A 14802-nucleotide genomic window follows, 5' to 3' on the forward strand; every position below is an offset into this window, starting at 1 on the left:
CCTATCATAGTTACTCCGCTGGTTTTCGGTGACTTACGGCTTATGTCAGTTATTATGCTAGTAGCTGTACTTAAGTATGAGCTATATTTTTAGTCTTTAATCTACTATTTTCTTAGCAAATACACTCTCATGTCCATAAATTAAGGATAATTAAGGATGCCAGCTTCGGCAAATAAAGATTCAGAAACAAAGCAAACGTGACTTTTTCATAAAGCCCATTTATTAAGCAAAAGATAAAGAACAAAAACGCTGTTGTGTGTATGATACCACTCATAAAAACTACGATTTTTGCTCTCGAGAGCAATTAGAAAAAAATATCTCCTTTAAAAATTTAATATTAAATGGTTAGTATGATGGTTAATAAATACATTGCATGTCTTCCAGACGCTGAAATACAGAGTCCGTACAACGCCTCAAATTCTATAGAGCTGATCTTCGGTTAAATTACTCAACTCAGCAAGCAACGCTCTCCAAATTTCCCGTACACAAGTAGAAGGTGCCTGTCGGGCTGCAATTCGTCTGCAAGCATGTGCCACACATGCTGTAACAGATTCAAGTCAGGTGAGAATGCTTACAGAACGCTTGCGAATAATTTTACTTCTTTACTACCGTTCGTTATATACACTTCTCTTACACTCTCGTCATTGTGACGTACTATCAGTGTCATTTGATGGCGTCCTGTAATTTTCCTATTATTCTTGAAAATGTGCGATAATTCTACAGGTAGAAGTTTTAATTTTTAGTTCGATTTCCGCATTCAAAAATCGATATTTTCGTTGAAATATGATACCTAAAATTTTTCGCGATTACAATACTTCCTTTTTACTTCGTACAAGGAAGTAAAAAAAAACAGTGGGGATTATAAGTTGTTAATACGAGCAGGAACAAAACGAAAATCGTAAAGAAACGTCTGGAAGAAGGTAGAATTACTTTGCTTTATTTTTTAATATTTTACGAGAAAGAGGGAAACTCAGCTCACCATTGTAGCCTCCAATGACATAAAGTTGGCCTTCAAATACAGCTGCCCCAAAATTACTTCTGCAGCCGAGCATTGGAGCAAAATTCATCCAGCAATCTTCTGTTTCGTCGAACTGCATTGCTGAAATAAAACACGCGATATTAAATAACTTTTAGATTTAAAAGCTGGGCAAATACCTTGTTTTCCACCACTTAAAAAATATAAGGATTTGAAATTTTAAATATATTTAATGAAAGTATTACACTTTGTAGGTAAAGAGTAATACTGTCATTAAATATATTAAAAAACTGCAGTCTGGAAATCTACCTAATACTCTTTGTTCATACTTAAAATATACATGTGTGATCAAAGAATCGAAGTCAGCATTATCGGAAAGCTATGAAAGGTCGCTGAATAACTGAAAGGTAATGGAATACCGGGTTACGAGTTTGTCTTGGAAATTATGACATTTGCAACATGTAAATATCATAATTTCCTTCCCAGACGTCGTTTCTGTTTATGCTTAAGTTTCAGTTAGCGAAGACCACAGTATAATATACTTCATTTCCTACGCGGAGTGTATCTGTTACACAGGGATTTCATTTATTGCAATGAACTAAGTCCTGAGACAACGGAAATATAATAACATTCTAATATGCGAAAGAAAGACACACTAGTTTTCACATTTAAAATTAGACAAAGATCAAGCTTAGATTTCTATTTTACTGGATAGATGGTTTATATTCATCACTTATTTTTTTCTTATTTTTTATACCACTCGCCTATACATTATTAATTTATTCTTATTATTTTATAAGGTATTTTCTCTCTTTTTTCCAAAGCTCATGAGCGGCCGAGCGGCAAAATCGTTGAACACTGGTAGTTCCAACCTAACAACCTGAGTTCGATTCCAGGCGAACAGACTGGTTGCAAAAGCGTTTTCAAAGTTTACCCCGTGTATAACGTGTATAAGAGCCGTTTTCCTTAGAACATTCTCCATGAAGTCATCCCTTCCCTTAGGCAGATAGCCCTAGTATGCTTTGCCATAATCAACTAAATCAAACCAAACAAATTCTCTCTTCTTTCTGCATTCGACGCGTATTCGGGAGATACGGATACGCGTCGAGTATATACCATGCCCTCGTCGGTAATTCGAATTCCGGCGAGGGCATGGTACATTTTTCACGCATACTTTAATTTTCCAATTTTACTATTCCAAAAATATCCTAATACTCTCTACGATATACCAACATAAAATTAAAACTGTTTTTCTCTTACCTGAACGCAACCTATGTCTGCCATCATAGCCTCCAATAGTCAGGAGATTTCCCTTATAAGAGATAACTGTGTGCCCACTTCGAGGTCCAAGTAAAGGAGTGATCATAGTCCACTGGTCAGATTCTGGATCATATATCTCTACAGACGATAAAACTCGGACACCGTTGAATCCACCGCACATAAATAGTTTACCTAAGAGTTTCAAATATACCTTATGTTATCACAGAATTTCGTTTATAGAGATTAAATTTTATGCCTTTCTAATAAACTAAATTATTTTCTTTTAAAAAAAACTTCCTTATAAATCCCGTGGAATCTTTCTTCAATAACAATTTACTTTAGAAATTTAAAAGACATATAATTTGTTGACGGATTACAAGACAAAAGAATTTTTAAAAAATCTAACGTAGACACCACGTGACTTCCTTGTACGCCTATTAAAGTGTACACAGTTTTTGCTGCACTTTATTTAACTAATTTCCTACACTTATTCTAGCTCAATTAACCCATCCCTCAAGGCAAATCGAAAATGACATCAAAAATCGCAACTTTCGAAATTAAATATAACAATAAATTTGTCGTAAGGGAGTCAAACTTCTTATAATTTTGTTTTTTCATCACAAATATAAAACGTTCCTAAATATATAGGAGTAAAGAAACTATACTAAAAGTTAGATTTCGTTTATTTCTTGAAAATCAACTTTTTAATTTGACATTGCTAACAAATGAACATTTTCGTTATTTAAACCCTTCTGAAAATGCAAGTATATGACTATCACCAACGACTGCCAAAATAAAGGCCAGGTAAGGAGTTTTAAGTGTAAATAATTTTAGTGAAGTTATATGTTAAACTGTAGTATTTTGTTTTTCGAATAATGTAACATTACAATCTAAAGAAGCAGCGAAGCCTTGCCAGAAATATTAGAACACAAGGGCAAGTCTATTCCACAGTCAGTAAATGGCTATCTCGCAAAATTGGCGAGATATCGCCAAGTTGGCGATGGGTTTCGCGACTAATTGAAGTTATCCAAGTCATTGATACCCATGCTTAGCAAATTTCTAACTGTGAACTGTGAAGTATTTCCTTTCGTAAAATATATTTTATCAATCTATCGTCGGTTCTGTGTACTTCAATCTATTACGGACCTGTACGCACGCAATGGTTTATGGTGTCAGAAGTGGAATTGAATGCCGATGACAAGGGAAATGGAGGAGCAATTGAGGCAGCTGTTGGCATCCTTTGTTATTGGCATCCATTGAAGGAAGAGATGAAAGCGAGGCAAAAAAGGATGGAAGGGGCCGTCAGGTCAAACTTGAAGCAAGTAAAGAGGAAATAAAAACAGAAATTACTGCCATTATAAAGAAAACCAATTTGAAGCTATGTAAGGCGGAACAGACACGGTTGAAAACAAAGTTAGAGAAACTGAAGATAGAGTTCCTTCCGTGTTCCGTCAAAATAACAAATAGAACATAGAGCTTCTGCCGTCGAATAAAAATAAGTTACAGTATTTCTGCTGCCGCAAAAGAAGTTTACACCATAAACAAATTCATAGCAACCGCAAGAAGCAATTCTGATAGTTTTCAATTTCTACCCATTTCCTTATTGTCTTTCTCTAAAGCTATCCACATATAATGGTAAGACCTCCTGGCAAGTATTTAAGAGTCAAATTTCTATAGTGATAGACACAAATGGATAGTATTCCTAGGACGTAAACAGATGGGATTTCTGATATATCGCCGCTTCTTTGACAACAGACGCAACGGATATCCTTCAAACCCCGCCCGAAAACCGCCCACCAGCGGCCGAGCGCTAAAGTGGTTAAACACCTGTAGCTCGAAGCGGGGTTCGAATCGCTGAGATCAGGCTGGCTGCAAGGGCATTTTCCTAGTTTTCCACATATGTAACGTGTATACTAGCCAGCTTACCTTCCAAATTCCTCCACAAAGGCATAGCAAATAACCCTTGTGTTCATTGCCGCAGTCAACGAAACCAACCCAAATCAAAGCTGCTCGAAACACCAGAGACTGGAATTGGGAGCTGTATCCAGCTCTTTAGAGCTGCGCTTTGGAGAGAAGTGTTTAAAAGATTATAACAGACTTCAGTCGAAATCTCGAAAACAGAAGCCCACGGAAACACTCCAGGAGCTTGCGACGGATATTGAAAGACTGTCTTATCTAGCCTTTTCGGACCGCCCATTAGAAACAAGGGAAGTCCTATCCCTGCAGCACTTCATCGATGGCATCCGGGATCCTGAGATACAGAAAGCTCTGGACTGTCAGATGTAAATGATTTAAAAAAAGCGCTATTGTACGCCATGAAATTCGAGGCAAACCAGCAACTAATACATTCCGCCACCGAACCAAATCTGCTCAACTCCAGGAGCTAGTGATCAAACCACTGCTCGTCTAGACAATTTAAACAAACAAGTCAATGCATTGAGATGTAATAGGAGTGACAAGAAAGCATCTATCTAAAGTGCTAGAACTGTTGTGCTGAAGGCTACGTAGGAAGGAACTGCAGAATAACCCAAGGAACGGAAGCTAAGACTGCTCTCAGTATGAAAAAGGGAAACCAATTAGTGGCCATCTCGCGGGGCTGAGTTTGCCAGACAATGAGAAGTCCCATTTTAAAGCGTTTCAGATTTCTTCAATGAGTTGTGGCAGTAATGGACTTTTCATCATGGGATATTATCAATGGATTTCCTTGCAATATGACGATCGATACAGGAACCAATTTTGCCATTATCCGGAAAGATTTAGTTCAACAGATGGAAGGTAAAGTCATCTGTAAGGTAAGGTTACCCCTCAGACAGTGTTCGGTGATAAAATCGAAACTGATGGAAAGTTAAACCTTAACATTATGTTTGATAGTGTCGCTTACCATCCCACGGCATATGTAGCAGATATTACTGACTCTTGTATACTCGGATTAGATTTTCTACGGAAACATAATTTTCCTCTGTATTTTAAAAATGCATTCTGTCTCTAAGGACATACCCTTGTTTCGAATTAAAGGCGAAGAAGTTAAATACTTACGTCCACCAAATCATAGCTCAAAATGATATCACAGTAAAAGCAAGAACGGAATTTTACTTCCTGGATCCATAGCCGAAAATAGATATTTCTATTACTGCAAACATTGAATATCGCAAGAACTGTAATAGTCCGAAAGGAGTACCGAGGCCTTGACACTCGTCTACCTACGGAAGACGGTTATCCCGAAGAGAGTTGCTAAAGCAACTGATAGGCAAAAGTCATTAGGAAAGATGAAGTGGTTGCAGAATATACTTCATCCACCAATCAAGGAATATCGAATATGTCTACCAATTGCTAAACAGAAGGAGGTAAGAAAACTAAAGAACATACAAAGAAAGAGACGTTATCGAGTCTTCAACGACTCCATGGGCATCTGTCATTGTCCTGACCAGAAAGAAAGACGGTTCAGCCTGATTTTGTATTGACTATCGTCGGTTGAATGAGGTTTTTAAGAAAGACAGCTACCCTCTTTCTAGAATTGACGACATTCTAGACACTCTCTATAAAGGCAAGCCGGCAACATTCGAACGCTTCATGGAGACCATGTTGAGAGGTCTTCCCTACGAAGTCTGTCTGATATACCTGCATGGCGTCATCATCATGGGGAAGAGTGTTGAAGAGTCTCTAGAAAATATTAGGACGGTTCTTTTGATATTGAATGAAACCAAACTTAGCTTGGCCATATCATCTCTCCATAAGGATATATGCATCCTTTACCTGGCTCTTAAATTTTAAGAATCCCGAAGGCCAAATAGCCAGATGGAAACAGCGCAGCTCTGATAAGTTTGTAATTATTCGGGTTTGTGTACTAGTGCAGACATTTCAGTTGTTACTTCGTTAGAGTTTTCGAACGATTTTAGATTTAAATTTAACTGTGTAGTCTTTGACTACTAGTCTACGTTTTAAATTTGAACTTGACTGTTACTTTAGTTGCATAAATAAAAATGTTTATTTAAAATCATTGCAAGACTTTGTACTTAATTTCAGACATTTGATTGTTTTCTTTATGTGCTGTTAGGAGTTTGAAACTAGTTTCGAAGACCTTGCTTCAAGAAATCGTTAACTGAAATATGTAAAATTATGCACCATTCGGAGAATCCTAAAATGGTAACTGTCGACTGAAAAAAGGTTATGCTCTCAACTTCCTCACATTACTTGCAAAAGAAAAGCAACGAATTTTAGAAATCCACTGTACTTAAAAAAGAAATTAGGATTTTTCCCAAGCAAAAATCACTTGAATAGTGCCATATGCAATTCCCTAAAAAACGGAAAAAAATTAAAACTTAAATTTCATGATGTGGGAAGATAAAGCCTCCAATAAAATTCTCTTTAAGCAGTATTGCTCTTTATATTTTCCCTTTTTGATCACGTAGTTATACCTTTGAAATATTGGAAAAGTCATGCAAGGAAAGTTATAGTCTAATTTTACTAGATTATTTAAGCAATGAATAAGGAAATAAGCATTACCATTATGTATTGCTCCAGAAGCGTCACTCCTCCTGTCATGCATTTCTGAAACGTATTGCCATCTTCTTGTTCTGGGATTATATCTCTCACAAGTCCTGAGTCTTTCATATCCGTTGTAGCCTCCTACTGCATATATTAAATCCTTGTACCCAGCAACAGTTACGTAACACCGACACTCATGCATAGAAGGCCTGCGAAACCATCTGTGTCGTTCTATGTTGAAACAAAACACGGTTCGATATATCCACTGGCCATCGAAACCCCCAATAACGTAGATCAGCAGTCCCGTAACCACAATGCCGTGATATGCTCTGAAAATAGACAATTTTATTTAAGAAAATATTCGTATTAAATTAATTTGAAATCTGAATTCCAATGTAATTTGCTAAAAAAGGAAATGTAGACATATTTCAGGTTCGTAGGATATCTAGCACGAAAAATATGTCGTGACAAAGATGTGAAAGATCTGTGCAGTTTTGACTGACCCTGTAAATACATTTCTTTGCGACCAGAATTTTCCTTTATATTATATAACAAATCTTTTCTAATGAAAATTTAGAATCATAAACATTTTAGGGGGGGGATAACTGTCACTTTGCAGCATATGTTAATTTGTTTTCAACCATTTAAAATACTTTTAATTATTGTGCTTCTAAAATTATTTAATTATTCTGTTGTTTATCAATTAAAACATCCACAAAATTATAATGTCCTCTGCTACTTTGTCTATGATAAAGTACCAAGGAACCTAGTGAATTTGGTAGCAACTTATGGCTGAGTTTAAGTACTTACAACGTAGATTCGAGAAGCGTTAAAATACCCTTTTATTCACTCAAAGAATGATAACAGTTGGCCCCTTCTCGGGCTTGCAGTAAAGCCTCCACTCGGGCTTTTAAATCCTGATAAGAAAATAAGAAACTAATCTAATTATAACAAAAAACAGACTTAGCCGAACATGAGCACAAATACCTAACATAGTTTTTCCTTAATTTAAACTACCCAGCGATTATCAATGATACGGTTGAGCGTAATAGATTCAAGTAAGGTGTTGGTGTATTTAATTATGGCAAAGCACACTAGGGCTATCTGCCTAAGGGAAGGAATACCTTTCGTGGAGGACTTTCTAAGGGAAACTAGCTCGTATACACGTTACACATGGGGAAAACCACGAAAACGCCCATGTAGCCAGCCCGTTCGCGGGATTCGAACCTCGGACCGAACTACCAGTGTTCAGCGACTTTACCGCTCGGCCGCTGGTGGGCTACAGATTTAAGTAAGAAGTAGCCAGAAAGCAAACACGCGCCACTAAGGACTCCTAAGCACTCTCGAAGTAAGTTGAACCTCCTTTAAGTACGACTTCTAACTCATGTGTTATAAGTAGGAAACATGACTTGAAAGGAAAGGGTTTCAAAATTAAAAATAACTGCTATAAAATTAGCATACACCTTACAAAATTAATCAGCTCTTTCTAGTCAATTATATATCTAGTATCTGTAGTTAACACTATTGGAAACTAATGGGCAGACACTGAAGTAAACAAGAAAAGGTTTCGAGTATTTGAAAAATTGTCGCTAATGAGGCTTTCGGAAAGCTGCGCTTAAAAATACGCTACAACTTGCATCTACATATGTACAAAAAACAGTTCCTGTTTTTATTTCTATTTTATAATTTTAGTTCAAATTTTTATATCTTGGATTGTTTCTGTTTCACATGCTTTTTGGACTCGGCCCATTTAAATTGAAATTACCATTATCAGATTTTTAAACGTTTTTGATTGTTCTTGATTTTGTAGCTATCAAAGAAAATTTGAAAGTTTTAACCCGACTTGCATGAATTCAAAGTTTTCATATATTTTTATTTTTTCATGTTGTTGGAACAACTTATGTTTGCATGTTCTTTTTTCTTTTTTCTGTTTCTGGATATGGTCGGCTCAAAACAAAAATATTTCAATATTTATGTGTTTGATGCTATAATTTTGCAATTTTTTACACTGCTTACTTCGGCGTGTAGGAGTTGAACTGATAAAGATTCAGATTATCTATATTGTTATTGTTAATTATTATAAATATTTATTAATATTGTTAATTAATTAAATATTGACCCTCCATAGTTAACTACCGAAGTTTAAAATTCTATTAACTAAAAAAAAATATGAAATATGAAGATAAAAATATTTCTCGTTTCATCTTGAGCTTACACATTATTATGTGAATATACATTTATAACTTTTAAGGCCTGAAAAACACATGCCTACGTTCGTACAGACGCCATGAAAAATTCTCTTCACAATTAATTTTAAAGCAGTTTTATAATTTTTTTAAGGAAAAGAGTATTTTATTCTGTCCTTAAGTACAGATATCACGCAAAAACATCGTTAAATTGCATTCGATAGCGGTCAAAATGGATATTTTCGTTGAAATATGCTGCCTGAAACTTTTCGCGATTAAAATACTTCCTTTTACTTCGTAAAAATATCCTCCTATAAAGGGATAGCCACTTTATACACATGACTTTCCGGAATTCGAACCATCGAAAAGACTTTCGTCTATTTCAAAGATTTCTCCTGGTTATCCTATCCTTTTCCGTTCTTGGGCCAAAACGTCTTTGGAGCAATAATTATTCATTGTGACATGTGAAGTTCTTCCTCGGAAATTTCGATGGGCGTCAATACCAACGACCATTAAATAAATGAATCTTATGGCAGTTGTGGAGACGGGAATTCTCAAATCAATTGCCATACCTGATGCCGATTCGATTCTTATAAGCGTGGCATCTCCACCTAAACCGGTCTTCTTTTATAAATAAAATTTGTTTAGATTTTAGTACGTACTTTCGTGCGTACGTACGTATCTCGCATAACTCAAAAACGAGTAGCTTCAGAACGTTGAAATTTTGTATATAGGACTGCTATAATATGTAGATGTACACCTCGTATTTTGGTTGCAATCGGCTGAACCAAACGTATATAAATATATTTATATATATATCCACTCTATTACCCGGCTCAGTGATCTCAGTTTCTTTACTCTTATATGTTTGTAAATTGTACATTTCTTTCTTTAAAAAATGATTGAATTATATTGTTTTTATCTTCCGGTTAAGGATTTTATGCCTTTAGTAAATCTGTGTGCAATATTTTTAGAATTATCAGCAATTTTAAAGTTGTTTAATTGCCGCTAAGCCTGTTTTAATGGCGGCCATTGATGTTTACATTTGAAACAGGAGACTAGTGGATTTGTTGCCAATCTAGAGAAACTTAGCTTCGCAACAACAAAGATAACGCATTCATTTATTATTGCCAATTAAATCATGCTTAATTTTTTCTGGAATTTTTTCGAGAAAATAAGCGTTTGAGGTTTACTTCGTAATTTTTAATATAGACATTTTAAGTTTTTATGTATTTTTGTCTTCTCGCGCAGTAAGAACTGAATTAATTAAATGAGAAATACTCAATCGTCTGTGAAAAATTGTTTCTTTTTTGTTTTATTTGCTTAATTTCTTTTATACATAGTTCTAGCTTTATTATAGTATTTGAATAGAACATGTGGCAACGATTAGATAATTCTTTAAATGATATACATTTTGTGCATTCTGAGTTATAATATGAATGAAATATAATAGTACTGTTAAGTAAACCTAGCGCCAGAGTGTCGCTATGGTAAACAAAGTGAATTTTAAAGAATGCATTTATTCTATTGTGGTTTATGCGCTGTCGGCGAAGTAGGTTTAATTCAATCTAATAAGTTTAAATAAAATGCAAGAAAAAATGCGTATAATTTAATATTCCGTACAAGGAAGTCATGTGGTGTACACATCAGATTTTCTTTTTTCGTTTCCTGGTAGCGGTCAATTTGAGACGAGTACTAGTTTCGCCAGTTAGTCAAAAGTCAACTGACATGCGTAATGGTATAAGTAAGAGTTATCAACTATCTCCGAAAAGTCACAATTGATGGCGCACACTTCCGAACCTGGAATCGATTGATAGTCAGGGCCCGATCTTTGAATCTCTTCTTACTTTTATAGAGTTCTTGACATAAAACTGAGTGCTTTGAAATTGTATGTTACAGGATATTCTATACCATGCTGCTTTTCATTTTGGCTTAACGCAATGTAGCCTTTCATGGCACGCCCTAAGCTTAATATTTGTAAAACAATCAACATTTTTATATATACATATATATATTTCAAATGATGGGAGCTAGCCACTATAGGCGTTGGCCACCACCAAGCCGGAAGTGGTGGTCACTCTATTACGATGGTACCTAATAGATGGGACACCTTTGCCTCCTATAAAGGGATAGCCACTTTATACACATGACTTTTCGGAATTCGAACCATCGAAAAGACTTTCTTCTATTTCAAAGATTTCCCCTGGTTATCCTATCTTTTTCCGTTCTTGGGCCAAAACGTCTTTGGAGCAATAATTATTCATTGTGACATGTGAAGTTCTTTCTCGGAAATTTCGATGGGTGTCATAAGATTCATTTATTTAATGGACCACCAACGACCATTAAATAAATGAATCTTATGGCAGTTGTGGAGACGGGAATTCTCAAATAAATTGCCATACCTGATGCCGATTCGATTCTTATAAGCGTGGCATCTCCACCTAAACCGGTCTTCTTTTATAAATAAAATCATATTACGGAGATTCGCTCTGTAGGGATAATACGACATCGTTGAAAATACGTGATTAAATCGTTCTTGAAAAAGAAGCACAGTTACAACGAGAAACTTCGGAAGTCAAAGCAAAATACGAAAAAAGAGAAATAAAAAAGACCACCGCAAAATAAGAAGTTAAGATGTTTACAGGTTACTTACGATTTTTTCCCTTCTCCGCAGGTTAACTGGGTATTTCTTTACAAAATTTGTTTAGATTGCCGTCACACCAGATTACGGTGGAAAAGTACCAATATTTACTGTCTCACTAAACGCATGATTTGTTTGCTCAATAAAGAATACTGGTATTCTGAAAAACAGCAAAGTTTCTAAAAATTCCCCGAGAAGCTTTTTTAAATTTCTGTAAATTTTCCTTCTATTTCAAAATCTACCTTAAAAATATTCATAAAGATGAACGTAAAAGAATGAAACTGATATGCATTAATAATACGTATGATGACACGTACTATAGTTATTCATCTGTGTTGGCAATCCGGCCAGAATATACTTACGCATATGTGGCATACCTGCATCCATGAAGAGTTAGGATCGAGCAATTAACATGACATTTGAGATACTTTTACGGATTACGCTTGTGGCAGCCTTCATTCCTACAGGCTTTGCAACACACTCAGTAGGTGTTGCGGAAGAACGATGAAGACTGCCAGAACTGTGGGCAAGACAGTTAAGGGATAAGGTTCGGTTCCAACAGGACGGTGCAACTTACGTATGGGATATACTTTGACAGGCATTTCTAAATAGTTTAATTTCTCGCTCTGCCGATTTGACTTAATTGTCCTATTTCCTAGATTTTACATCTCCGACCTATTTCCTCTGATGTTACCTAAAAATAAAAGAATTTTTGCACATCGGTTACTGTCGACCGATGACCACATAAAATATACAAAACTACCTCTTTCAAATAACCTTAACAGAGAGATAATCCAAAGCTGTTAGATTTTGAAACAGTGTACCGGTGTTGAGCTGATATGCAATGGGTAAATATTAAGCTGAAACGTATGCTTTTTGATCAAATATGCAAAAGTAAAGAATGAATAGGACTGTAATACTATTAAATTCTGTGTTATGTGTTGAACATTCATTTTTAACTTCAGCAAGAATACTTGTTTTTTTTTACAACTTACCTTCTAACCAAAGTGTTTTGAGCAACGTAAAACCATTTTTGGCTCACAGGATCGAAAGCTTCGATTGTGCTACAGGTTTTGTCACCGCTCCATCCGAGAATGGCGAAAAGAAGATTACGAGGTTGTCGTGAATAATTTCTCTCTAATTCTTTCATTGCACTACCTTTCACATCCGGTCGGCTGAGACTCTTTGGCGTCGAGAACCTAAAATAGGAACACTGGTAATTACCTATTCTCCCATTAACCATTTTTGTGAAGCTGTTTCCAAAACGTGTGACTTAGTGGCAATAATTGATAATCATATTAACACAGCGCTTTTATAAAGTCTTCGCTTTGGTTTTATATAATCCCTATTACTCCTCGACAAGTCATTTAAAATATCAATGATGGTATCTTCGTATTAAGGCGGCATCAATTGGCGAATTTTTACAGAAGAAAAAGAATGACAACTTTACTTTCAAAAACCTAAATGATAAAATGCATATTTTGCGTTATTTATCCCGAAAATCCATCAACAAGCCGACTTGCAAGAATTTTTTCTTTCTTTTCCTCTGGCGGAAATTTCATTGTGATCATTTGCAAAGCAAAAGCAAATGTTCCTTTCAGCAATTTTATATAAAAATGCTATATTCCTCCATGTTAGAATATTCGCATATGTCAAAACAAACCTACCTACCTAAGAGGATGAATTTTTTTCTTACTGTTATTTTTATATATATGTCAAAACATATATATAAAAATAACAGTAAGAAAAAAATTCAAAATTACACTTATTTTTTACTAAAAGTTGCTATCTGCAAGAAGATCAGCAGAAATTTCTTGAACACAATCTGTAATTTTAAAGCAGTGAAAACTAAATATTAAAATTTTCAGAATGACATTTATTCATATGATTGTAATACATTGAAGTAACAGTAAAAGTATACAATTGGGTGCCCCTTGTTTGTTTCGCGATTCTTTTATGACGCCAAGATCGGCGCCAGGAAAGCACAATTTCAAGATGGCCGCTACATAAAAACAAAATAACAAGGAATTGCAGATACTCGGTGCTATATACTATCCATGTCATCAGAGAATTGCACAACCTAGGCATTGTGCACTGATTTAACTTTGTCCATGTGCACATCGATCAATTTTCTAAATAAAATCAAGAAGCTAAAACAAAGTTAAAACTATCGCGGTAACCAAAAATGGGGTTTCATCGCCAAAATTAAACAAAATTTGTCACCAATGGAAGGGGCACCCAATTCTACACTAGAGCCTAAGTTACTACTAAATAACTCACTTTTTTAATTAAACTAAAAAGAAATATACGAAAGCATCTCAAGAAGGACAAAACTAGAGAGCAAATAATGGCAACCTATTTTCTTTGTTTTATTTATTAGATTTTTCTACGACGCACACAGAAAAAAATAATATTTGCATGTAAATTATTGTAAACTAATTTGTTTCTTACAACACATTTCAGCTGCAACAACACCTCATGACGTTTCGATTTTCTTAAAGTTTGTAATCGTGGAGGAAAATTACTAGGAAGTGTCTTCATCAACAATTTCCAGATAATCATCGGTAGTCAGGATCTTATCGTGGACTTATTAATTTTCAATTGAAAAAAAAATCTCATGTAAATGTACTCAAAAACAAAGTGAGTATTCTTGTTTCAAAAATTCATAAATTTATAAGGTATTTGCTTCCTCTTTTCAGCATGCCTTTACGATGTAACAGTCAGCACACACGGCGCCTATTCCTGTCTCCTGCTTCAAACATCATCTGCAGTGACGCCTGAACTAAAAGATGGTGAATGATGATTCTTTACCATCAGAATTTAGCGATTGGTTCCCCTGATCCCCAGTCGTCCTTTAAAAGAGTGGAGTATATAAGGTATTTTCTCCTTCTTTTCAGCATGCCTTTCAGCATTCCACAACAATGAGCCTTCGTGGTGTAACGATTAGCACACTCGGCGCGTATTCGAGAGGTCCAGGGTTCGAGTCCCGGCGAGGGTATTGCTCATTTTTGATGTCTTCTGCTTCAAAAATCCTCTACAACTGAAAGTATTTACCTTTTGATAAGTACTAATAAAAGTTAATCAAATTTGTATCTTCATATCATTTAATAAGATTTATATCATATTTACGAATGTATTCGCGGGTGAAATGTATTCGCGGGTTGTATAAAATTAGTTCGGGGACCGCCTGCGGTCTATGGGCCGCCAGTCTGAGACCACTGACTAAGGGGCATGCCTTCGTGCAGCTCGCTTTC

At 35.5% G+C, this 14802-nt stretch overlaps 1 protein-coding gene across 3 annotated transcripts in view; it reads right to left on the minus strand.

Moving 5' to 3' along the window:
• LOC118205541 (uncharacterized) overlaps positions 1-14802 on the minus strand; it is a 208359-nt gene that overhangs the window by 143380 nt on the left and 50177 nt on the right. For all 3 annotated transcript variants that reach the window (XM_085808265.1, XM_085808264.1, XM_085808272.1), the window contains exons 3-6: positions 12544-12747; positions 6740-7050; positions 2237-2428; positions 980-1099 (exon numbers count right to left, since the gene is read on the minus strand). In XM_085808265.1, the coding sequence (XP_085664391.1) occupies positions 980-1099; positions 2237-2428; positions 6740-7050; positions 12544-12747 (827 nt within the window). The remainder of the gene's footprint in view (positions 1-979; positions 1100-2236; positions 2429-6739; positions 7051-12543; positions 12748-14802) is intronic.

This window comes from Stegodyphus dumicola, chromosome 1 (assembly GCF_044657685.1).
Source record: "Stegodyphus dumicola isolate Sdum_Otavi_A_Nest chromosome 1, ASM4465768v1".
Lineage (NCBI taxonomy): Eukaryota > Metazoa > Arthropoda > Arachnida > Araneae > Eresidae > Stegodyphus > Stegodyphus dumicola.